The 27,369-nt window shown below is 39.2% G+C and overlaps 1 protein-coding gene across 2 annotated transcripts in view; it reads left to right on the forward strand.

Moving 5' to 3' along the window:
• tmem161b (transmembrane protein 161B) overlaps nucleotides 1–27,369 on the forward strand; it is a 54,856-nt gene that overhangs the window by 19,609 nt on the left and 7,878 nt on the right. The window contains exons 6-12 of one of the 2 annotated variants that reach the window (XM_059969351.1): nucleotides 4,532–4,683; nucleotides 10,666–10,726; nucleotides 11,381–11,521; nucleotides 20,907–21,020; nucleotides 21,950–22,124; nucleotides 24,443–24,539; nucleotides 25,412–27,362. In XM_059969351.1, coding sequence (XP_059825334.1) covers nucleotides 4,532–4,683; nucleotides 10,666–10,726; nucleotides 11,381–11,521; nucleotides 20,907–21,020; nucleotides 21,950–22,124; nucleotides 24,443–24,539; nucleotides 25,412–25,446 — 775 coding nt within the window. In that variant the 3' untranslated portion in view covers nucleotides 25,447–27,362. Of the gene's footprint in view, nucleotides 1–4,531; nucleotides 4,684–10,665; nucleotides 10,727–11,380; nucleotides 11,522–20,906; nucleotides 21,021–21,949; nucleotides 22,125–24,442; nucleotides 24,540–25,411; nucleotides 27,363–27,369 lie in introns of those variants that run through there. The other variant, XM_059969350.1, reaches the window with a different exon arrangement.

Below are 27,369 nucleotides of genomic sequence, written 5' to 3' on the forward strand. Positions count from 1 at the left end.
TCCTGTTGTGCAGGCTTTCAGTGATTCTATTGTCTTTCTTGTTTTTATTATGATTGCCCACAAGAAAATGAATCTCAGGGTTCTATAAGGTGACATATGTAATTTGATAATAAGCTTACTTTGAACTTTGATTAGATTGACAGCAGTGGAGAGACAAAGCAGGATAGTTGCTTGAGAAGGTTAGATGGAATCAGATTGGAAATGGAAAACAACACTTTAGCTACAAGTTAATAGGTAAGAATAAAACCAGGAAGTGCCAACCTGCCCACCCAGGCAGAGTGGATAGAAATATTGGCAAAGGATGGCATGGTCAGAAATAGCAACAGTTGTTGGAGATAGGGTGGACGAATAGAATTCCAGTATCAGTCATATTGGATGTCCTCAGTGATGTTGAACGTAATAGCTTTAATATCCCTGGCAAGGTCAGAAAGTTCATGGAGAGTTTCATAAAAGGAGTTCTAGCTAATGTAGTCACAATGGGAAATCTTGTTATTCAGTGAAAAGCCCAAATGTATACAATTGGCCCTCCTTATCCGCGGATTCTGCATGCGCGGATTCAACCAACTGCAGATCGGGAAAAGCTGGAAGTTGAGCATTGTTCACCTTGAGTCTTGTTCGTTTGCTACTTGTGAGTGAGAGGAAGGAGTTTTAAGACTAGTAAGGGATGGCTAGCTGGCTAAATATGTAAAACTTAAAGATCACGGGAGAAATGGGATCGGCTGATGCCAAGGTGCCATCAGCATTCCCAGAAGAGCTAAATGGTTGTGTCTGTGCTGAACACATACAGACCTTTTTCTTGTCATTCCCTAAAAAATACAGTATAATAGCATTTATATTGTGTGTGTGTGTCTGTGTCACTTGATGCGCCCGTGCTTAACTCCTGGTGGAGTCGTTGGGGCACTGTCATGACAAGCTTTTGTACCGATCTTTTTGGTGTGCTCATCATATGGCGTGTCTTGAGCATCTGAAACCTGGCAGAGCCCATCCCTCTCCGGGTTATTTACATAGTAATAGCTATAATAAATAATCTAGAGATGATTTAAAGTATATGGGAGGACGTGCATAGGTTATATGCAAATACTATGCTTTTTTATGTAAGGGACTTGAGCATTCATGTTTTTTGGTATCTGCAGGGGGTCCCAGAACCAATCCTCTGTGGATAGGAGGGTCAACTGTATAGTCAATGGACATTCAAGGCATGTAATGATGCCCTACTGTCAGATTAGAAAAGGCATCTGTGTGATGTGTGGGTTTAGACCAAAGGAAAAAAGGTTGGAACTTTAGTGCAAGGGTCTTTATTTGGTGTGTCAAAAATCAAACTTACATAATTTAGTGAAAATAATGAGGGGGGATAAAAGTGCTAATATTTACAAAAGATATCTATTGGAAAACACAATAGCTCTATAATTATTGTTGTCCAGTTTGAACTCCTGGCAGCCCTTGTCTCTCTTCCCTACTGAGGGTGATGTGCTCCTGAATTTTTTTTAGGCACCAGGACATACCATCTTTAATTACCCACAAAGTTAACTTAAGACTATACATGAATTGGAAGATGATGCACCCACAATGTAGTTACAATTATATTACAAAATAAACATAAGTATCTGCCTTAAATACAGTATACACATTTACACATCGTTACTAAAGAAATGGAATATTCCTCCATATATGGCAGAAAAGGCACCATAAAGCCAACCCGAGTGCATCATCTCAGTTTGGACCCATCGTGAGAACATACCAGGAAAGACAATGAAGCACATACATTCAACGCAATGAAGAGCAGAATGACGAGGCAGTGCTTTTAACTTTACACCGGTCACATATCCTTGACTTCTGACCTTGTTGCCTTTGATAAGTTAGAGGGATGAATCCTGTTGATGACATCAACCCACTCTTATGGGTATATGTGAACTTTTTACCTGAGTTTGGGTTGGTGCAAGCAAACCATAATCAAATGTTCTGCATTGTAAGTAGGGTGTCACTGGAGTGGTTAGTGTGATTCTTTTACAGCTTGGGGCCTTCCAGAATTCAATTCTGGCTCCATCCGTAAGGAGTTTAAGTTCTCCTGCTGAACGACGTGAGTTTCTTCTGGCTGCTCCAGTTTCTTCCTGCAGTCCAAAGATGTTCTGGTTATCGGTTAATTGGTTATTGTAAATTGTCCTGTGATATAACTAGTGTTGAGTTGCTGGGTGGTGTAGCTCGTTTGGCCACAAGCGCCAGTTCCGCACTGTATCTCTAAATAAAATAAACTAAGTTTCACCTTCTGGAGCAAGGGAGTTAATATTCCTTCTACTGTTTTTTTTTGCGTGAAGTTATTAAAATATCATCTGCCAATGTTGTTATGTACTTTCCATTACACACCTAAAATCAGGGCTGAATAATTATTTTCTATTTATTCTTGAACATTTGCTATTCAGAGCTCCTGAACATTGTGTTGCCTAGAATCACACAGAACATTTGGTGATTGTATATTGTTATGGATGGTGCTGCAGATTGTAATTAAAACTTCTTTTTGTGCTCTCTGGTGGTTTGTGATGTTATTAGAACTCTGTGATTGAATTACAGTCCTGTAACACCCTTTGCCATCATCATTTTTCTATGCTTGTTTTGGCTTTGTGCAAATGTGTTTTATTTATGAGCCAAATCTTTCTTGAGCAGGCAAGCAATCCATCTATGGTGATGTAATCGTACCCAGAATGCCCTCAGGAATGGTATGCTACTCCCCAGTCACAATAGTGCGAGGCTGATTACTATTTTACTGTGGCCCACATGGTTAAAATATATTTATTTATTTAGAGATACAGTGCAGAACAAGCCCCTTTGGTTCACTGAGCTATGTCCCCCAGCAACCCACTGGTTTAGCTCAAGCTTAATCACAGGACAACTTACAACTTACAATGACCGGTTAACTAACTGGTAGCTCTTTGGACCGTGCAAGGAAACCAGAGTATCCAGAGGAAACCTACATGCTCACGGAAGAATATACAAACTTTCTTACAGCCAATGCCAGAATTGAACTTTGAACTTTGGTGCCTCAGGCTGTAAACATTAAGGTAAACGCTATACTAAGGTGGCACATCTTATATATAAAGAAAAAAATTACGATGTCGTATTCCATTTTAATATGAAATTGGGGAGTATATTGACGCATTGGGTGTGGAAAATCTTTTGTACATGAGTACCCAAAACCTTTATTTCATTGCGGAGAATAAATTAAACCATATCACTTGGTGCTTATCAGTTGTCTACTCAATTAATGGTGCAAGTGTTATATTTGGAAACCTAATACGGAATTGATTCTTTACGGTCTCTCTGTGACCATATGGATTTCCTTGGGGTGCTCCAGTCTCCTCCCAAATTCCAAAGCTGTACATTTAGGGTTAGCGAGTTGTAGGTATGCTATGTTGATGCTGGAAATGTGTCGAGAGCGCGAGATAGTAGACACCATTACTGAAGATAATTTGGGGAAGCCATGCTAGTGTAGCATCACGCTAACCTGCTATTACAACACCAGCGACCAAGGTTCAATTCCCGCCACTGTCTGTAAGGTAGTTATTCATTCTCCCTGTGACCGTGTGGGTTTTCTCTGGGTGCTCCAGTTTCCTCCCACATTGCAATAATGTACGGTTAGTGTTAGTGAGTTGTGGGCTTGCTACGTTGGTGCCAGAGGTGTGGCAACATTAGCGGGCTGTTCAGTTCAATCCTCACTGATCTGATTGGATCACTGTATGGTTTGATGTAGATGTGACAAATAAAACTCATCTGTATTATTAAAATGCCCCATATGGTTACGAATTAACAACTTAGAGATAATGCATTTCACTGTTGTAATCTGAAATATAAGACTGAATATTTAAAATACTATTTATCATGTAATAAACTACTGAAAACTCTAAACTAAATTCATACTGAAGCCAGTGCTTCCTCCTCCTTTCCAGTCCTGAAGAAGGGTTGCGGCCTAAAACGTTGACTGTTTGTTCATTTCCTTAGATGCTGCCTGACTTGCAAAGTTTCTCTGGCATCTTGTGTGTGTTTTTTTGGAATTCCAGCATCTGCAGAATTTCTTTAAAACTAGTAAATCGCATTCTAATTTAAAGACTTGATAACAATTTGCATGCGTTTTTGTTTCTCAGTCCTTTTAAGTGATTTGCCGTTAAATTAGTTATTTGCTTTTAAGTTACACTAAGAAAGTAGAAAGCCACTGAGAGAGTGAAACCAAAAACTATCATTAGGTTGAGACTCAGATATGCAATTCCCTCTAGAGACTGAACTATACTTCATAACAAAACAATGAAAACATTTACAGTATCATATGAAAGGATGAGAGAAGAAAAAATTATTGGATTCTTTGCATGAATACCAGCTGCATTGAAATACCTGATGTTTCAGTAAAGTATCTTGGCTGGAATAATTTGTAGCTCTGAAATCAATATCTATTTGTCTCCATATCTGTTTACCACATTGATATTTTTTTGCATGGTAGTTATTTTGAAATGTTGCCTTTATCTTGTTTTCCTCAACAGTTTATCAGTAAGGTATTATTTTCACTGACCACTCACTACTTTAAAGTGGAAGAAGGTGGGGAGAGGTCAGTTTGCATCACCTTCGGTTGCTTTTTCTTTGTGAAAGCAATGGCGATCCTAATTGTAACAGAGAACTATTTGGAGTTTGGACTGGAAACAGGTACTTGAGGTGCTAATCCTGACGTGTAGAAGAAATTTAACCAATGACTACTTTTGGAATTTTACAGTTTTAATAATATCATTTGACATTTGTATTCCTGTCATTCTTTGGGTAAGAAGTTGGCTAGTGATTGGTGGAAGAGCTAAAGGGCTGAAGAAGGTGGAATTTGACACTAGAGGAGAATGGACTTTGGGAGAAAGGGGAGGAGGAGGGACACCAGAGGGAGAAGGGGTGAGGGGAAGCTGCAATGGAAGAGAGATGTGGGGTTGGGGGGAGAGAAGAAATTACCATAAGTTGGAGAAATCAATGTTCATGCCATCAGGCTGGAGGCTACCCAGACAGAATATGAGGTGTTGCTTGTCCAACCTAAGAGTAGCCTCATTGTGGCAGTATAGATATATGAGAAAGGGAAGTAGAACTAAAATCGGTGGCCAGCTAGAAAACTCGTCTATTGTGGCTGGCGGAGCAAAGGTGTTCAGCGAAGCAGTTTTGCGATTCTACGTTGGGTCTCACCGAGGCCACACTGGATACAGTTTTGGAGACTTGCAGGTAATGTGTTGCCTCACCTGGAAGGAGTGTTGGGGAGCAGAGAACTGGAGAGGGCCTGATTAGCTGGAATTACCAGCTGAAAGCATCAGATAGGGAATGGCTCAAGTTAGTTAAATTGTGAAGAGTCAGTCAGGAGTGTTTCCTATTTGGTATGATTAATGATTTCAGATGGAGGAAATGGAACACATCACACACAGGATTCCAATTAATTGGGACAGGTACATTTTGGCCCAATTAAGTGTCTCCCTCAATAAGCCTAAGTTTCATGGGAATAGTTAAAACAGTAGTTTTTTAAAATATGTTTTTAACAGTGACAAATTAAGCATTTAAATTAAATACAAAACAAATTAGAACACTAACAATACTGTTATGTTACTATAAAACTATATTGTTATCAATGGAAAAATTCATGTCCCAGTCATGTTCTTCTGATTTGGATAGAATCAGCGCAGCCACCTGGTGCAGATAATGGACTGCCTTCATACAATGCTTTTGGTGATTGCATCCTCCAAATCTTCATTTTCATTGTAACTTTCAAGATGATTTGTTAATACTTAATTCTTCATAGTTTCTAACTTGTTGAAATAGTGAAATTACTTCATTTTCACTCCTGGCCATTTCTGGCATCTCCAAACCTCAGTGCTACAAACTACAGTGAGTAAGACAGTTCTGAAATATGTAACTACTTCAGTGACAAAAGTCACTGCACTTTAAGCACAAACACACTCAATTAATGCTATTTATTTGTTGTAAGTACTGCGTTGGGTCTAATGACCACACACGTGCGTGCAACTGATACAAGTCAGCAACAGTCACATGCCCAAATAAATGAGCACGGTGTCCCAAATACATGAACGGAATTCTGGCTATTTTCTCGATTTGTTTTTTGTTCTTTGAGTTATCCCAAATAAGCAGCTGCCATGATTAACTGATGGACAAATTAACCGGAATTCTCTATGTAGATTAATGAAGCAGAGGGAAAATCGTGTTAAATTTTTCAGCCCAGTATCAAAACTTATTGGACACCACTGAAGCATTTGTAATCATATTATAAATGATTTTACATAAAGAAAACTGTGTAAAATTAAATATTTATTCTTGAAGTTTGTAATTTTAGTAAGTTAAACATTTTCATGTATTTGTTTAATCTTTGGTGGGGTTTGATACATAATTCCAAGTTCAGGATCTAATTGAAACTATTGGATCAATAGTAATTCTTGAGGGTAATTGCCCATTTTTGGCAATGTGCAGTAAAAGATGCTTTAATAAAATACACTGTGACTGTAATCCTGGTAATAGCCTGACCTGTAATTTCTCATAATGTCCCTGTCTCTAAACCCTAACCTTGGGCGCCAAAGTAGTGTAGTAGTTAGTGCGACACTATTATAACTCAGGGCAAGGAGTTTGCATTTCCTCCCTGTGCAATGCATGGGGTTCCTCCGAGTACTTCAGTCTCCTTCTACATTTGAAAGGTATACTGATTTAAAAAGTTCATTGCTCATTGGAAATTGCCCTGTGATTAGGTTAGGGTTAAACTGGTGGGTTGCTTGTGGCACAGCTGAAAAGGCCAGAGGGGCCTGTTCTGCACTGTATTCCTGAACAGTAAACTTTACCCCCCTTCTCAATTTTGTAATATTCTGCACAATACATCTACTATGTTGAGAACTGGAAGCTGAGCTAGATTGCATTGAGAGGCAATGATAGAATAAAACTCCCTGAAAATCCACTATTCAACTGTTCAGAGTTGCTGCTAGTTCTGCAGCTGGTCCACCAGACACTCCCTTTAACGCTTCGCAGCCTTGACTCCTGCACTTCCTTGAAATTTGCAGGAAAGTTTATTATACTGAGAAAATGGCTAATACAAAGGGGTATAAATTTAAGATGTTTGGAGGAAAGTATAGGGTATGTCAGAGGTAGGTTTTTTACATAGTGAGTGAGAGGAGCATGGAACACGCTGCCGGGTTAGTAGTAGAGGCAGATTCATTAGGGTAGGGATACTCAAGCTGGGGTTCACGGAACCCTCAGTTAATGGTAAGGGTCCATGCTATTTAAAAAGGTTGTGCATTAGGGGCACTCAAGAGACCCTTGGGCACATGGATGATAGAAAAATAGAGGGTTATATGAGAGGGAAGGGTTAGATTGATCTTGGTGTAGGTTAAAGGGTTGGCACATTATTGTGGGGGCTTGTACTGTTCTATAGTGTATCATATAAAAGCTTTTAAAAGTATAGAGTCTAAAATGTCTAAATAGTCCAGTAAATGAGCTAAATGTAATTGGTTGTGGAGTTTTATGAAACTTGAGCTTTTACATTCTAAATAGTGTTATCATTTACTTAAAAATATGTTGCTTTGAAAAATTCCTAAGGAAGTTATTGCACATCTGTTTGTTCTCTAGCTACTTAAACTCATCCTTTTTAATGGTGTTAAACAAGGAGTAAAAAAAATTTGTTGAATGAAGCTGCCTCTTTACAAAGATTAAAATGATAAAATATAGTTAAATTGAAATGAGTAAATGGGAGTGGGACGTGTGCTGGGAGATAGAGGACAGGAATGGTAAAAAAAACATTTGACCTAATTCCAGAAAATTTATGATAATAAAGTTTCTAATGCATCCATTACTGTTGTAAATTTTGCATATTTCTATTATGTAGTAGATGCGATATAAAGAAACGTTTATAATAAATCGTTATTGGAATGACTGTCCTCTACCTGTATTTAAAAATAAAACTGTAACTGATCAGAATTTCTCTATGATCTATTAAACCAGCTTGCAAAGTAGTCATTCCATAGGATCAGAAGAGACAGCTCCTCTGGTCTCTGCAGCAGTTCCTTGAAAACAAACCAAAACTGCTGAGAGACTGAGTGTGGGATTTGGCACTGTGTGGCGCCCTTCCAAAAACTGAGTTCCATATTGACAAAAATACATTCAATCCTTTATTACCAAACCAGCAAAGGTGACCGATCTTGTAGTGTTTTCCAAAAAATTAACAAACTAAATTAGCAATATAGCAAAATAAGAGTAACTGACATAATTACAAAAAATATCACCTCTGGCTCACTCCCTCTCAACTAAACTAAGACGTAATATACTGTACCATGCTCCAACCTACATGACAAATTACAATACAGACAAGATACAATTGAAGTCAGAAGTTTACATACATCTTAGTCAAGTACGTTTAAACTCAGTTTTTCACAATTCCTGACATTTCATCCTAGAAAATATTCCCCGTCTTAGGTCAGTTAGGACTACTTTATTTTAAGAATGTGAAATGTCAGAATAATAGTAGAGAGAATGATTTATTTCAGCTTTTATTTCTTTCATCACTTACCCAATAGGTCAGAAGTTTACATACACTTTGTTAGTATTTGGGAGCATTGCCTTTAACTTGTTTCACTTGGGTCAAACGTTTTGGGTAGCCTTCTACAAGCTTCTTCCAGTAAGTTGCTGGAATTTTGTTCCATATTTCCAGACAGAACTGGTGTAACTGAGTCAGGTTTGTAGCCCTCCTTACTCGCAAATGCTTTTTCAGTTCTGCCCACAGATTTTCTTTCGGATTGAGGTCAGAAAATGATGTCATGTCTGGTTCATCCTTGGGAGCAATTTCCAAATGCCTGAAGGTACCACGTTCATCTGTACAAACAATAGTACGCAAGTATAAGCACCATGGGACCACGCAGCCAACACACCGCTCAGGAAGGAGACACATTCTTTCTCCTAGAGATGAAAATACTTTTGTGCGAAAAGTGCAAATCAACCCCAGAACAACAGTAAAGGACCTTGTGAAGATGCTGGAGGAAACAGGTAGACAAGTTTCTATATCCACAGTAAAACGAGTCCTATATCAACATAACCTGAAAGGCTGCTCAGCAAGGAAGAAGCAACTGCTCCAAAACTGCCATAAAAAAGCCAGACTATAGTTTGCAAGTGCACATGGGGGCAAAGATCTTACTTTTTGGAGAAATGTCCTCTGGTCTGATGAAACAAAAATTGAACTGGTTGGACATAATGACCAGTGTGATGTTTGGAGGGAAAAAGGGTGAGGCTTGCAAGCCGAAGAACACCAACCCAACCTTGGAAGCATGGGGGTGGCAGCATCATGTTGTTGGGGGTGCTTTGCTGCAGGGGGGACTGGTGCACTTCACAAAATAGATGGCATCATGAGGAAGGAGAATTATGTGGATATATTGAAGCAACATCTCAAGACATCAGCCAGGAAGTTAAAGCTCGGTCAGAAATGGGTCTTCCAAATGGACAATGACCCCGAGCATACCTCCAAAGTTGTGGCAAAATTGCTTAAGGACAACAAAGTCAAGGTATTGGAGTGGCAATCACAAAGCCCTGACCTCAATCTGATTGAAAATTTGTGGGCAGAACCGAAAAAGCGTGTGCAAACAAGAAGGCCTATAAACCTGACTTAGTTTCACCAGTTCTGTCTGGAGGAATGGAACAAATTTCCAGCAACTTACTGTGAGAAGCTTGTAGAATGCCACCCAGAATGTTTGACCCAAGTTAAACATTTTAAAGGCAACGCTACCAAATACTAACAAAGAGTATGTAAACTTCTGACCCACTGGGTAAGTGATGAAAGAAATAAAAGCTGAAATAAATAATTCTCTCTACTATTATTCTGACATTTCACATTCTTAAAACAGTGATCCTAACTGACCTAAGACAGGGAATGCTTTCTAGGATCAAATGTCAGGATTTGTGAAAAACTTAAATTTAAATGTATTTGGCTAAGGTGTATGTAAACTTTTGACTTCAACTGTATATACGTGGCTCCTATAATGTTCATTTATCCTATCATCCTGTGGTACAGTTACCTTTCCAATGGGATCTTGCTTTTCTCAGTCAGATAACGTTTGTTAATTTATTATTTCTTAAAGTAGATAATTTTTTTTTTGTATAATTGTACAAGAACTTAACTGTCTGTTTACATTAATGCAGATGGCAAAATTTAGTCCACTGCCTATTTTTGATAAGATCAGAAGACATAGGAGCAGAATTAGGCCACCCCACCCATTGAGTCTGCTCCACCATTTCATCTTGGCTGATTTATTATCCCTTTCAATCCTATTCTTCTGCCTTCTCCCTGTAACCTTTAATGCCCTGACTAATCAAGAAACTGTCAACCTCCACTTTAAATATACTGAATGAAATGGCCTCCACAGATACCCGTGCCAATGAACTCCAGATTCTTCACCCTGTGGCTAAACTTTTTCCTCATCTCCTTCCTGTAGGTTGATGTATTATTTTTTTTAAAGTCCGTATCTTGGAAGCATTAAGTTTCTTCAAGTGTACCAAGTGCAAACAATTAGCTTTATATATTTTAAAAATTACTCTTAATATTCCCATTGATATTACTCTGAATGTTACTGGAATTCGTCTCAAATTTAACTCTACTTTCTTGTCTTTTCCACCAATATGCAGGGTTTGCAAACTTTTCTGGTGGGGCTATGCAGTTCCTTGAGAAACAAGGCTTGCAATCCCAGTAGGTTTCATAATCTTTCATTTTTGATTACTGTTTTAATATTTTGGCTATTCATGCAATTACTAAAGCAACTTAAGCTGAAAAGCATGATATTTCAAATTGCTGTTGTGCATTTTCTGTTTTACAATGTGCTGTGCAGGTATCAACAGTCTTTTTAGTATTTATTTCCAGTCTATAAGTTTGTGGGGAAATAGAACTTGACGGATTAATATAGCCATGAATATTATGTTTTAACTCGATTGTTAACATTTGGAATATCACATAGATGTCCTCAACATGCCCTCAAGATTTATGCCAGATTTTGTGCACCTTGCCATTGAGTCTGCTGTAATATATGATACTGAAAGTTTGAAGTTGGTTTACCTGGAAATACAACATTCAATTTTGAGCAAAAAGACATTCATGCACTGAAATTCTACACTGTAAGTGTGTTACTAAGATGCCATTGAATCAAAAAGAGATTTTATAGCAGTTTAGCACTTTTTTTTTTAGTCAGTCACTCAACATCTTTAGAGTTAGTTTTGCTGATTATTTTATTTTGAACGTGAAGGATGTTGTAATTTCATCTTTTTAATTTCATCTTATGTTATCTTTTTGATGTGTCTTTTTCAGTATTTGTATGCATGCATGATCATTTTTAATAATTTATTCCAGAGGTCCTGTCTCAAAACTGACCTTCAAAATGTCACTGGCTATTCTTTGTGGTTTCATTGGTGCTTTCCTGACCTTTCCTGGCCTACGACTGGCTCAGATGCATCTGGATGCTCTAAATCTTGCAAAGGAGAAGCTTACACAGTAAGAAACTTTGTAATTATTATATATAAAATTAATAGAAATTTCTCCACTTGAAATAAAACACATTAAAAAAATCTCTACATGAGCAAGAGATGCTGGAAATTCAGAGTAACACACACAAAACACTGGAGGAACTGAGCAAATGAGCCAGCATCTATGGAAGGGAATAAATAGTTGAAGTTTTGGTCTGGGACCCTTCACTGGGACTGGAAGGAAGGGAGAAGATGCCAGAATAAGGTGGGGAGGGTTAGGGTTAGGGTTAGGAAAGGAGTTCAAGCTGACTGTGGTAAGCAAAGCCAGGTGAGGGGGAAGGTGGGTGAGTGGGGATGAAGGGATGAGGTGATAGGTGGAAAAGGTAAAAGACTGAAGAGTAAGGAATATGATGGGAGAGAAGAATGGATTATCAGAGCAAGGGAAGGAGAAGAGGCACTGGGGAAGGTGATAAACAGGTGAGGCAAAGTAAAGGGATGAGAAGAGAGCCTGAATGAGGAATGGGGAGAAAAAAAAGGGGTAGGGTGGAATTTGATACAGAATATCATCAGTTTATCTTTGTGTTTTTATACCCGTATTTTCATTGAAGCCAAATTAATCTCCAGACAGGGAGAATTAGAGTGCTGTTTGAAACTGCACGTGCCAGCCAGTGAGTTTACTCTCTTGTGCTGTGTATAGAGCTTTCAGCATTTGTCAGTTTTGTATCATTATTTTAGTTTGCACTTGTATTGGTGTTCCGTTGGGAGGATTTGTTGCTGCTTGGGGTAGGCACAAACCAGTCAAAAATTAATGAAATTATATTTAGTTCAGCTCTCAGGAAGTGTTGTTTGAATTAACTTTTGTCACACTATTTCTACCTTAATGAATGGATTCTGTGACATAAGCCGAAAAGACATGGGAGCAGAATTAGATCATTCGACCCATCCAGTGTACGCTGCCATTTGATCACAGATCAGATGCAAAAAAAAATCTCCTAAACCTGGAAGCAGGTAGAGGATCGGCAATCACTTGTCTGATTCACCAATGGCACTCAGCTCTGTGCCATTCCAATGATGTCCCTCTTTTCAATAAATGTGAAGTAAATCATCCTCATTAGTTCCAATTTTCAGATTCAACTATCTGAAAGAAAGTACATGTGCTGAGGGAGAATATATGCAGACTTCATCTTCTCTCAGTCCAGGTTCATCATTAAAGAGATTGTCATTAGTGATTACTTATGTCAACTTGTTCATCTAAAGTTGTGCTCTTAAAGATGAGATCTGGTAATATCACTGACGTGTGATTGCAGCTTATACAGGAGCAGGATTGAGGTCTGGAATACTGTTCCCTGAGTTAATTGGTCTACTCAGCCCTCTGTGTTCTTTCACTGTTAGTTACAAATGAGGTTCTCCCATGCTGATGCTGGGGGAATCTTTTCCAAAAGGTGGTTGTTGGTGCTTATCACTGCATTCTTCAAACTTCAATGATTTATTTATTTTATTTCGAGATACGGCAGAGTAGGTCCTTCCGGCCCTTTGAGCCACATTGCCAGCAACATCCAATTTAACCCTAGGCTAACGGGATAATTTGCAATGACTGATTAACTTACTAACCAATACGCCTTTTGACTGTGGGAGGGAACCAGAGCACCCGAAGAAAACCCACAACCTCCTTACAGGTTGCGCCAGGATTGAATTCCGAAATCCAGCACACCGAGTTGTAATAATGCTGAGCTAACTGCTCTATTTCCAGCCCAATTTCAGGCGCATAATGGATGCAAGAAACCTGTACAGGTTGTTTGCATGCATCATTCTTCTCAGGCTATCTGTTCTGAAGATTGGTCTTGTGACCAAAACTTCCATTTCTGTTCAGGGATAAGTTCTATAGACCAGACATCTGTAATTAGTTCAATTAATTAATATAGTATTAATGGTAAGACTCTTGGCAGTGTGGAGGATCAGAGGGATCTTATGGTTCAAGTCCATAGGATGCTCAAAGCTGCAGCGCAGGTTGGCTCTGTGTTTAAGAAGGCATATGGTGCATTGGCCTTCATCAATCGTGGGATTGAGTTTAAGAGCTGAGAGGTAATGTTGCAGCTATGTAGGTCCCTGGTCAGATCCCACTTGTAGTACTGTGCTCAGTTCTGGTCGTCTCTCTACAGGAAGGATGTGGAAACCATAGAAAGAGTGCAGAGGAGATTTACAAGGATGTTGCCTGGATTGGGGAGCATGACTTATGAGAATAGGTTGAGTGAACTTAGCCTTTTTTCCTTGGAGAGACGAAGGATGAGAGGTGACCTGATAGAGGTGTATAAGATGATGAGGGTCATTGATCGTATGGATAATCAGAGGCCTCTTCCCAGGGCTGAAATGGCTAGCACAAGAGGGTACAGTTTTAAGGTGCTTAGAAGTAGGTACAGAGGAGATTTCAGGGGTAATTATTTTTTTTCAGAGAGTGGTGGGTGTGTGGAATGGGCTGCTGGCGATGGAGGTGGATACGATAGGGACTTTTAAGAGACTCCCGGATCCGTACATGGAGCTCAGAAAAATAAAAGGCTATTGGTAACCCTATGTAATTTCTAAAGTACGGACATGTTTGGCACAGCTTTGTGGGCTGAAGGGCCTGTATTGTGCTGTAGGTTTTCTATGTTTCTGATTCCTTGTTATCGGAAGACCAGTGAACACAGCTCAAGTGGTCAAGAAGCTAAGGTGTGCTCTGCTGCACAGGAGGACTTACATTGGTGCTTCAGGCACTGCACTGCTCTCTTGAAACAAAATGTCATTTGGATGTTTAGAAAAACTATTAATAATCTAACATTTGGAAACAAGCTTTTGTCGCTGATGTTTTTTATTCTCATGCCGTTCCTTTTAGAGACCCTATTTGTCTAAAATGTATACATACTCTATGCACAGCAAGTCCTTGGTTCATTGTCAAGATTGGAAGTATCAGAGCATTGAACATAGAACAGTACACCACAGTACAGGCCCTTTGGCCCACAATGCTGTGCCAAACTTTGAACCTACTCCCTGATTAATCTAACAATTCTCTCCTACGTAGCCCTTCACTTTTCTACCATTCACGGGCCTACCTGAGTTACTTAAGTGCTTCAAATGTATCAGCTTCTACCACCACCCCCTGGCAGGATGTTTCACACACCCACCACCTTCTTCAGGTGCCTTGCACGTTACACACTTGGGCGATCATGGCTCTCCACTTCGAACGATCCCTCGCAGCATCAATTATATCTCACACATTAGATTTGTTAGTTCTTTCACGGTCCATATATTTTCTTCTTTAGAACATGCTGTGCTATATCGTCTTATTTATCCATTGTTCTCCATGTTGATCTATTTCTTGAATTTAATCAATGACCAAACTTTTAAAGGTTTAAAAGATAAAGATTAGCTTTATTTGTCACATGTACATCAAAACATACAGTGAAATGCATTCTCAGATGTGCTGGGGACAGCCCATAAATATTTTGAGTATTAGCTGCAGAATATTTTGGGATGGTTCTGAATAAGTATTTACTATTTCAGCCTACATATCTTCTTGTATTCAAGCTTATCTTCAGTATTTTTATCTTGATAATTATTGCTTCTTACTTGATGATGGTGAAGATCACAGAAGACTATTCAACCCAGGGTATTGGATATTTGCACACAAAGGTGTACAAAACCCAACCAGTTAACCTAGACATAGGTCTGTATCCTGCATACATCTGTATGACAGCTAAATTTCGATTTGGTATGTCACCAACGACTTTAGCAAATGTCCACATACGTACTGTGGAGAACATTCTAACTGTTTGCATCACCATCTGGCATGGAGGGGCTACTGCACAGGATTGGAAAAACCTGCAGAGGGTTGTAGACTCAGCGAGCTCCATCAAGGGCACCAATCCCTTCACATAGAGGACATTTTCAAAAGGCAATGCCTCAAGAAGGGGACACCCATCATTAAGGATTTCCATCACCCAGGACCTGCCCTCTTTTCATTGCTACCATCAAGGAGGAGATACAGGAGCCTGAAGATACTCATTGACCATTGCAGGTACAGCTTCTTCCCATCCTCCATCCGATTTCTGAATGGACAGTGAACCCATGAACACTACGTCACTATTAAACAGCAAATTTCATGACATATGTCAGTGGTAATAAACTTGATTCTGATTCTAATTCTAGATATTAACTGTGGGTGATTCATTTTCTAAATTTTTGATCTCCCTGTTGTTTTAAATCTGTTTCTCAGGTCCTTGATCCCTGTACGAAAGTAAATAGCTCCAACCAATTTATACATACCTATACTCAGAATAACTTGAAAAGCTATTAGGGTCTTTCAAAGAAGTTAGGCAAATTATTGAGTATTTCAACACTACCATTTTTATTTGTGAGTATAGGCTATGGAATACATCCTGAATACATTTGTGTGTTATTTTGAAATATTCATTTGCATTGGCTCTTGACAATGCAAATACAGCAGTGGCTGCCTTCCCTAGAGCGGACTTGGGGCCATTATGAGTCTTCAGGCTGGACAGAAGCAACAGGGTCCAGGCCCGAGAGCTGATGGCAAACCAATGTTATGCCGATTTAAGCGATGAGGTTTAAAGTATTGAGGTCGAGGGTTGAGAACAAACCGGTGTTCAGATCACTGCTTCGGGGCGCTTTACTCGCCACAGCACTGAACTGACTCTGTAGTTGTGGCCTGGAGCCACTGGGCTCCTGGTCCGGCTACAGTGCCGAACTGTCTACGCTGATGTGAACTTTCTTCTCGGGTCTCTGTGGTTCATGTCTATTGTTTGCTTGCTTCCTTAAAAATTATTATCAAGACTTGTTCTTTTTTGCACATTGGTCTTTATGGTGTGGGATTTTTTTGTAAATTCTATTGCCTTTCTTTGTTTTGTGGCTGCCTGCAAGAAGATGAATCTCAAAGTATGATATACGTACTTTGATAATGTATTTTGAACTTTGAAATTAGGTAAAATTCTAATGGGATAGCTTTCCCCTCTAGCTATTCAACTATCAATATGGTAGCTGGACATTCATCTTGTTTTGTGTCAAAATTAATAGAAGTAAAATGGCACATCCAGTATAATCCTATTGGCCATAGGTACCACCATACCTTCCCCTTCAAACTATCCTTGACCTTGGTTCTGTATTTTTAGAGCTCTTTTATCTCAGTTTGTGCGTGCGTGTGTGTGTTTATATATTTATATATATTTAAATACTGTTCTCTCATGTAAACTTTCCAAGCTGTCAGATTTTGATTATACTTTCTGCAGTGAAATTTAACTAATGTAAATTAATCAGCATTACTTTATCATTTGTTATCTTGACTACACAATATTCTAATTGCAGAGTACATTTCCAAATCATTCGTCCACTGTGAATGTTTGAGGCAGTTTGCTTCTTGTCTGGAATGTGGCTTCTAGTTACGTTTCATAATATCTCTTTCCTTCCCTGTCACCCTCAGTGAAGCAGAGGTTGACAGACCTTTAGCATTGCTTCTGTTGTCCTGCAGGTTTCTCAGTAATATGTATCTGTGGCTTTTTAAATCATGATACTGAACAAAATTAGCAGAAAGTAGTTATGAAAAAATAAATAGGGGTAAGTAATATCTGTTCTGGAAAGCAATATTTAAAACTTTATTTGAAGCCTTGACTCAGTGATAACTTGTGTAATATTTTAACACCACTGAAAGTCTAGAAGGCAGAAGGTCATGAATTCAGGTTCTGCTAACACTTCCCAGCATAGCTTGAGAATATATTATACTATTGTAATCTTTATGATGACAATTTAATAAAAGCTTTCTCAATTTTGTAAGCTGAATGTAAAAAAAAGTAGCATTCTTTCCAGAGCAGAATCCCTTTCTAAAATCCTTGACTTTTATCATTTATCGATTGGCATTATTGAAATAGATTATTTAGTAATTATGTAACATCTTGGTATGTGTAAATTAGTAACCACTTCTAATTGCAATACAACAATAATAGAATTTGAAAATTACAATGTTGAGAGTGAAGTGCAATGATGCCTCTTGTGATAATTTACTGCGTTTTCTTAGATATTTCTCTCACACATCTAGCAAGTCATTCAGCCTTTGAATGAAAACATTTAAGTCTTTCACTTGGTGCAGATGCTGAGTGGTTTGGCATTTTACGTTTTTATAAAAGCCACTCAATTCAAAGTAAATCTATTATTAATGTATAGACATGTCACAATACACAACCTTGAGATTCATTTTCTTGATGGCATTCACAGTAGATACAAGAAACACAATTGGAACAGGGGTTCCCAACCTTTTTTATGTCATGGGACATAGAACATAGAATGGTACAGCACATTACAGGCCCTTCAGCCCACAATGTTGTGCTGACCCTCAATCCCTGCCTCCCATATAACCCCCCACCTTAAATTCCTCCATATACCTGTCTGTAGTCTCTTAAACTTCACTAGTGTATCTGCCTCCACCACTGACTCAGGCAGTGCATTCCACGCACCAACCACTCTCTGAGTGAAAAACCTTCCTCTAATATTCCTCTTGAACTTCCCTCCTGGATCCTTACCATTGGGCAAAAGAATCAAAGAAGGACCATGCTCAACAGGATGATAATCAATGTGCAAACACCAACAAACTGAAAATAAAAATAGAAGATAATAATAAATAAATAAGCAAGAAATATCAAGAGCATGAGATAAAGAGTCCTTAAAAGTGAGTCCATAATTTGTGGGAACAGTTCAGTCTTGGGGTGAGTGAAGTTATCCCCTCTGGTTCAAGTGCCTGATGGTTGAGGGGTAGTAAATGTTCCTGATTCTGGTGGTGTGAGTCCTGAGGCTCCTGGTGGCAGCAGTGAGAAGAGGGCATTACCGTCAGAAGCAGAATTGGCATATAGCAGTTCCGAAAGACAGCTTGCCACTACATTTTCAATTAGAGATGGCCAATAAATGGCTTAGCCGTTGTATCTGATACTAGAAAATAAATATATGATTTTAAAAAAAATGTAAAGGATTAGCAGGTTCTCCTAATTCATTAACTCTTGTGGGTGTGCTATGTTTGTGCTGGAAGCATGCTGACACTTGCACAATCCAGGCTGAACTGATTTGACGCAAGTGAAGCATTTCCCTATGTATTTTGATGTACATAAGGCAACTAAAACTAATCTTAAAAATAAAGAAATCTTTTCTAAGGTACCACAGATTTGATGGCAAAATCCTCTATTTCCTATGATTCTATGATGCATATTTCCCATACTGAATTAAAAGGTAAAAATAAAACTGTCAGAAACAATGAGAGTACATTTACAAGTGGTTGACCCCAAGAGCTTTGTGGTGAAAGGAATATTTTTATTTTAATATTCCTTTCCTTATTTAGACAAATAGAGTATTCCATCCAGGTTCTAAAACCACAATGTTTACATGATCTGGTCTGTTGTTCTTGGTTCAGATAAAGATATTATCCTGATCAGTTGAACAGCTGTACCCAACTTTGAATATTGCTGTTATGCCAATTACATGCATGTGTCCGTTCAAGCAAATAGATGAGAGTTCTGTATATTCACAGTAAAACATCTGTGCCTTGGTACTCAAGTACTCTTAATACATGTCAACATAGCATTTGCCTTTCTAAATGCTTACTGCATCCTCATCTTTAGATTTGGATGACGTGTGCCCAAGGAATCCTTGTTCGCTTTGAATATCAAGTCACTGTTTAAAACACATTCTGTTTTCCTCTCTTATGCTCCGAAAGGAATTACTTCACATTTTTCAACATTACATTCAACTTGTCATATTCTCACTCCCTTACATAGCTCATCAGTATCCACTTGAACCCGCTTTGCATCTGTCCATTCACAATCCCTTCAGGTTTTGTGTCACCTGCATAAATGTAGATGAGCACAGGCTGTGATTCATACATGATTCGAATCAGTTTGCCAATCTGAAAAAGATCCATTTTTTTCCCAGTCCTTGCTTCTTGTCTCCCAACCAATTCCCAATCATATCAGTACATTACCCACAATTCTAAATTCTAACTTTGTTGACCAACCTGTTTTGCAGAATGTTATTAAAATCCTTTTGAAAATTCTAAATTTTGCAATGTCCTGTAATTCACCCCCTAACTAGCTCTATACAGCTGGTTAGACCACACTTGGAGTATTATGTTCAGTTCTGGTTGCCTCATGATAGAAAGGATGTGGAAGCTGCAGAAATGGTACAGAGAAGATTTCTAGGTTGCTGCCTGGATTAGAGAGCATGTCCTCTGAGGATAGGTTGTGCAAGCTGAGGTTTTCCCCTTTGAAGCAAAGGAGGTTGAGAGGTGACTTGATAGAGCTATTTTAGTATATTTATTATCATTTGATCTTCAACACAGTTAAAAAATTTAAATTGTTACATGACCACGGTGTCGTTTACTGTGGGTGTCAGTTTAAAACGTCTGGATGAGACAGAACTATGACGTTAGTATAACAAGCTGTGACAGACCGCTGGTACTTGCAGAGAAGAAGGAGAGAGAGAGAGAAAAAAAGGACTTTGTACTGCAAGCTGTCATCAGGGGCTTGCTGGGGAAAAAATGGGTAAAGTCTGATATTTTCTCATGCCCAAAGGATTGGGTTGATTAATGGCACACAGTGCACATTGGATGTGTGACTGTCACTTCGTATGATCCAGACGTGGGTTTTGTTGGAGTATCCTGTGGCAACCACTTTTTGTAAGCCCTTACCTGGATTCAGGTGTGCTATGTGGTAACCACTTGTGCGAAGGGATATTCTGTGGCTGTCACCTTTGGGATATTTCTACATGCATTTCGGAACGACTCGACGGATAAGATCTTCGGCAACTGTTTGTTGTCCCAGCGTGGAACCCGTGAAATTTTCGTAATTGCCTCCTCGCTACGTTTTAATGTGAATTTACAAATTTCTCCCCTCATTTATTTCGTAGATTACTGGACCTTTCTAGTTTACCATCTTAAGACTTGAAGAACTGTTCCTAAGCTTGACAGTTTGGGAGCCACACGCACACATAACACTGTTAACTTCTGTTTGTTTTTGTTTATATTCTTGAGTAGATACTAATAAATATAGTGGTCTTAACATTAAAACCTGACTCAATTTGTGATCTATTGCTGCTGGTATGTAACAGAATCCACATACAATTTTGCCTTTTAGAACAAGACAAAATTATCTTTCTGTAACATTTATAATGTAGGTTTGCTCACAGGTTCCTGTCCTGATTTTTGTAACTCTTGTTTAACAATATTTCTGTTGAATGATATACAGAATGTCAGAGACTGTGGATTATTATCTCTCTGTGTTCTCCAACTGGTCTTAGTTCACCAACATCTGCAAGCGTACCTAAATATTTTAAAATGTAATAAGATGCCTTGTTAATCATATGCACTATTTGGATTTTCTGACTTGTAGGACTTTGCTTCATGTGAACTTCCTCTCACCACTAATCATGGTACTTCTGTGGGTGAAACCTATTACAAAAGACTATATCATGAATCCACCACTTGGCAAAGAAAGCATTCCTTTGTGAGTATACGTGATGAAGAATTTACTTGCATAGTACGATATTTGGTGTTTTTCTCTACCTAGACTTCCTGTGTGACTTCTAGTTTGACCTTCTGCTTTCTTACTTGTGGAGCCTTTCCACTTTTCTACAAAAACATAGTAGAAATTAAAGTTTCGCCTTTGAACTGGTGCCATCTGCTGATCCATAACTCCAAAGTGATTTATTATTCTGTTCCATAAGCTTTTATGCTAAGTTAAGATCACTCTGATGAACTGCATCCTGATATTCCTGAGAAATAATTTGGTTGAGGGGAGATTTGATAGAGGTATGCAAAATTATGAGGAAATAGATAATGTAAGTGCAGTCAGGCTTTTTCCACTGAGGTTGGGTGGGACTACAACTAAAGTTATGGATTAAGGTTGAAATATTTAAGGGAACAAGAGGGGAAACGTCTTCACTTAGAGGGTTGTGAGAGTGTGAATGAGCTGCGAGTGCAAGGGGTGCATGTGATTTTGATTTCAACATTTAAGAGAAGGTTGAGTAGGTATGTGGATGGGAGGGGTATGGAGGGCTGTAGTCCCAGTACAGGTCAATGGGAGTAGGCAGATTAATGGTTGGGCACAGATTAGATGGGCCTAAAGGCCTATTTCTATGCTGTACTTTTCTACGACTCTACTAAACATTTATTTTATTTCCTCCTCCATTTGAATATTGAGGTGGTAATTCCAACCACACTGACTTATCTTTGCTGAGGAAAATGGGTACAACATTATTTTAGTATATTTGTTATCATTTGATCTTCAACGCAGTTAAAAGTTTATATCAACATACAATATCTCCTTTTAGAACAAGACAATTATTTTTCTCTAATGTTTATAAAGTGGGTATTCTTATGACATGATTTTTGTAATTCTTTTGTTTAAAAATACTTCTGTTGAATGATTTACAGAATGTCAGAGTCTACATATGATTCATTGCGACTGTGGATTATTATCGCTCTCTGTGTTCTCCGACTGGCCTTAATTCGTCAACACCTGCAAGCGTACCTAAACTTGGCACAAAAGAGTATAGAACAAATGAAGAAAGAGGCAGGACGTATCGGTACGAAGGATCTGCAAAAGATGGTAAGAAAATGCGGAATGGTTAAATGACTGAGGTGAACAGGAGCAACAGGAGAGTAGGACAGAAAAGATGTGAGGTTTGTTGATACTTGAGCTGTGGAAGTGAGGCCATGTGTTGGGGAAAGATAACTGAACATTGTACTAATGTCGAGTTCATAACGGGGCAGAAGGGCATATTTGCAACAGGTAATTGCTTTGTGGGTTTCATTTTCCGCACAAGAAAGGATGTGCTGACATTGGGGCTGGTTGAAAGGAGGTTCATGAATATGATTTCAGGATTGTAAAGCTTATCATATGAGGAGCATTTGGATGGCTCTGGTCCTGTACTCACTGGAATTCAGAAGAATGAGAGGGGGATCTTACTGACACCTATCCCAAAAAAAAGTGGATATGGAGAGGATGTGCCTTATGGTGGGGGAGTAAAGACCAGAGGACAGAGCCTCAGCATAGAGAGACATCCATTTAGAATGGAGACAGGGAGGAATTCCTTTAGCCAGAGAGTGGCAGATCTGTGGAATTCTTTGCCACAGGCAACTGTGAAAGCCACATCATTGGGTATACTTAAGGCAGAGGTTGCAAGATTCTTGAAACGATACAGGGAAAAGGCAGAAAATTGGGGCTGAGAGGGAAATGGATCAGCCTTGATGAAATGCGGAGCGAGTTTGAGGGGCCAAATGACCTAATTCTGCTCCTAAAGCTTATGGTCTTTCTACTAAAACAGAACATTGAAAATCATTAACTTTTGATTTTCTCTAGAAAAGAAAATACATGAGAGAATGAGCGGGATTTTACAAGGTAATGACAGCAAAATTGTCACTATTTGCCGTCATTATTCTATGTTGGGGTCTCCATGCATGCTTGTGCAAGCACAAAATCTCTGAAGTCTGAATCCGAATTAGATTTATTTTCACTGATGTACGACATGGCATTTGTTTTGTAGCAGCAGTACAGTCCGAAACATCAAAAAAAAAAGTTGCTTTAAGTTACAGAAAGAGAGATAGTTAGTGTTCATGGACCATTCAGAATTGTGATGGTGAAGCTGTTCCTAAAACGTTGAGTGTATCATTATTGAACCATCAGCAAGTGCAAAAATGCTGGAGTTATCATAAAATTCAGCTTAGGAGAGGGACATGGGTTTTATTTTACCACACTGGAGAATTGTTCATAATAACTGCACAGTCAGCTCCTACAGTGAATGCTGAATGGACAAGTTAGGTGTACTGTTGTGAAAGAGGTACAATAGTTTCATGTTATACAAGTATCTGAAACATACGGCTTTGAGGTGGAACGTATGCAATTCTGTCAATGAGTTTAGTGAAATTTGTGAATGATACTAAGACTTGGGGGCATAGTGGACAGCAATGAAGGCTAGCAAAACTTATAGCAGGATCTGGAAAAATGGGCTGAAAAATGCCAGGCGGAATTTAATGCAAACGTTTGTGAGGTGTTGCACTTTGAGAGAACAAACGGGTAAGACTTGCACAGTGACGGGTAGGTCACTGAGGAGTACAGTAGAATAAAGAGATCGTGGAATACCGATCCATAATTCTGTGAAAGTGGCTATACAGGTAGATAGGGTTTTAAAGAGAGCTGTTGGCACATTGGCCTTCATAAATCAGAGCATCGAGTACAGAAGTTGGGATATTATGCTGAAGTTGTATAAGAAGTTGGTGAGACCAAATTCAGAGTATTGTGTCAACTTCTAATCACCGATCTACAGGAAAGATATCAATAAGGTTAAAAAAAAGTACAGAAAGTATACAAGGATGCTGCCAGGACTTGAAGATTTGTGTTATATGGAAAAGTTGACTAGGTTTGGACTTTATTCTGTGGAGAGTAGGAGATTTGATAGAGGTATGCAAAACTAAGGGGTGTACATAGGGTAAATTCAAACAGGCTTTTTCAAATGAAGTTGAATGAAACTAAAGGTAAAGGTCATAGGTTAAGGGTGAAAGGTCAAGCATTTAGGGGAAATCTGAGGGGCAATTTCACTCAGAGTGTGATGCAATGGTGGCAACAAAAGTGGTGGATGCAGGTTCAATAGGAACATGTCTCAGAAGCTTGGATAAATATATGGATGGGTGGGATATGGAGAGCTATGGTCTAGGGCAGTTTGATGGGAGTAGACAAAATAATAGTTCAGAATGGACAAGATGAACTGATGGGCCTGTTTCTGTGCTGTTATATCCTGACAATAGAAGTAATTAACTATTTGCTAAGAATTGAACGTAAGAAGGTGATGTATCTGGGTGACCTTTATTTTAAATCGTGTAGTTCATCAATGAGCATAAAATAATTCAGCATTGTTCCTTTACTTGAAGGTTGCCCGAGTGTTCTATTACCTTTGTGTGATTGCACTTCAATATGTGGCACCAGTGATTATGCTTCTTCATACAACACTGCTTTTAAAAACCCTGGGTAAGTCTGAAATACTGGTACACACAAGAGATTCTGCGGACACTGGAAATCCAGAGCAACACACACGAAATGCTAGAGGAACTGGTCAGGTCAGGCTGCATGGAAATGAATCAACAGTATGTTTTGGACCAAGACCCTTCATCAGGATATGAAGTTTCTCCAGCATTTTGTGTGTGTGTTGCTCTGAAATATTGATACATTCTCTTTTCAAATTCAATTGAAATAAAATATTGATAAATCTAAGTTCTTGATGATTTTTATTTCCTGATGGTTTAATGGTAAAGATTAGAGCCTAAAATGTAATTGTCACTGACCCTGATCAAGGGGCTGGGGGCTAACCAGTTGCTCCACCTTGCCCAAAGGTGACCAGCAGGCTAGTGGAGGGAAGGAGTGCCTTATATCTTCTTTGGAATCTCCACCCCACCACCCCCCCTCAGGATTATTATAAACACAAGAGATTCTGCAGATGCTGAAAGTCCAAAGTAGCAGACACACAGGTCTGGCAGCATCTACGGAGAGGACTAAAGAGCTTTGGCCAAGGTCTTTCAGGGCTGGAAAGGAAAGGGGAAGATGCCAGAATAAGGTGGCAGGTGGAGGGGAAGGGGGATCAGATAGAAGATGAAAGGTGAAGCCACGCAGTGGGAGAGGAGGGGATGAATTTGAGAAACTGAGGGGTGATAAGTAGAAAAGGTTAAAGGGCTGGAGAAGGAATTGGAATGGAGGGCTTTGTGGACCATGAGAGAAAGGGAAGGAGGAGGGGCACCAGGGGGAGTTGATGAGTAGGTGAGAAGATATTAGAGGCCTGAGTGTGGAATTAAAGAAGAGGGCAGGGGGAGTGGAAAAATAACATTGGAAATTGTTCTCATCATCAGATCAGAGGCTACCTAGGCAGAATATGAGGTTTTGATCCTGCACCCTGAGAGTGGCCTCATCGTGGCAAAAGAGGAACCTATGAACCAACATGTTGGACTAGGAATGGTGATTGGAATTAATATGGTTGGCCACTGGGAAATCTTGCTTTTAGTGGATGGAGCAGGGGTGCTTGTCAAAGCCGCCCCTGATTTACATCGGATCTCACCAATATAGAGGAGGCCACATCGGGACCACCAGGTAAAACAGATGACCCCAACAGATTACCTCACTTGGAAGGAATTTTGGGCCGTGAATGGACGGCTGGAGCATGTCTGCCACTTGCAAGGATAAGTGCCAGAAGGAAGATCAGTGGGGAATGATGACTGGACAAGGGATTCATTGAGGGAGTGATCCTTGTGGAAAGCAGTATGTGGGCAGGAGGTAAAGATGTGGTTGGATCCCGTAGAAGACTAAGTTGTGGAGAGTGATGTGTTGGATGTCAAGGATACCAGTATTTTGTGTGAGTTGTCCAGATTTATTATCAGTGATGTTTTCATGAAATCTGCTGTTTCTGGCAGTAGTACAGTGTAATACTTAAAATATACTACACATTACAAAAGGTTTGTGTGTATACACATAAGTAGTGCAAAAACAAAAATAGTAAGTGTTCATGGGTTCATTGTCTGTTCAGACATCTGATGGTGGAGGGGAAGAAGCTGTTCCTAAAATGTGTGTGTGTCTGTCTGTCTTCAGGCTCCTGTAACTCCTCCTTGAAGGTAGTAATGAAAAGAGGGCATGTGCTTGGTAATGGGGGTTCTTAATGATAGATACTCTCTTCTTGAGTCATCGCTTTTTGACGATGTCCTCACTGGGAAGGCTAATGCCCATGTTGGAGCTGGCTGAGTTTATAACTTTTTGCAGCAATTTCTGATCCTCCACACCAGATGGTGATACAATCAGTTTGAATGTTGTCCATGGTACCAGGTCCATGGTTAATTCTAGCCATGGTCAGCCATGATCACCACAGACATGAGTGCAAGTAGGTGATAGTCATTAAGGCAGCTTTCCCTTCTCTTCTTGGAAACCGGTATGATTGATGGCATTTTGGAGCAGGTGGGAACCTTTGACAGCAGCAATGGAAGATTGAAGATGTCCTTGAACAGGTGTTTGAACACCTGTACAACTGTTTGTAGGAGAGTAGAATAAAAAGATATGGAAACAATAAGCATAATAAACACTAGCATTATTTATTTTGTCCTTTCAACTTGAAGACTAGATGACTTTTCAATCGGTGGTCACTCTGTTAGATTCACCTGTACACCTGCTCGTTAATGCAAATATCTAATGAGCTAATTATGTGGCAGCAACTCAGTGCATAAAAGCATGCAGACATGGTCAAGAGGTTCAGTTGTTCAGATCTACCATCAGAATGGGGAAGAAATATGATCTAAGTGACTGACTATAGAATTATTATTGGTCCCTTTCGCGATGATTTGAGTATCTCAGAAACTGCTGATCTGGGATTTTCATGCACAAGTCTCCAGAGTTTCCAGAGAACGGTGCAAGAAACATAAATTATCCAGTAAGCAGTAGTTCTGTGGGGAAATGTTAATGAGAGAGGTGAGATGGGAGTGGTCAGGCTGCTTCAAGCTGACAGGAAGGCAACGGTAACTCAAATAACCACAGTGGTGTGCAGAAGAGCATCTCTGAACACACAACCTGTAGAACCTTATAGATGGGCTATAGCAGCAGAAGACCATGAATATACAGTGAGGGGCTGCTTTGTTAGATACAGAGAGATACCTAATAAAGTGGTCAATGAGTATATACTTATGCCATTCAAATTCATTGCTTGGGATTGTGGTCATCTTTATAGTTTACCTCAATGTTTTCATTTTAGTGATGACGGAAAAATAAAAAAACTAAAGCTTTGGAAGTGATTGATCAACTGGTGTTCCATTTATATTTTCATGAAACA

The sequence above is a fragment of the Hypanus sabinus genome, chromosome 5 (genome assembly GCF_030144855.1).
Source record: "Hypanus sabinus isolate sHypSab1 chromosome 5, sHypSab1.hap1, whole genome shotgun sequence".
NCBI lineage: Eukaryota > Metazoa > Chordata > Chondrichthyes > Myliobatiformes > Dasyatidae > Hypanus > Hypanus sabinus.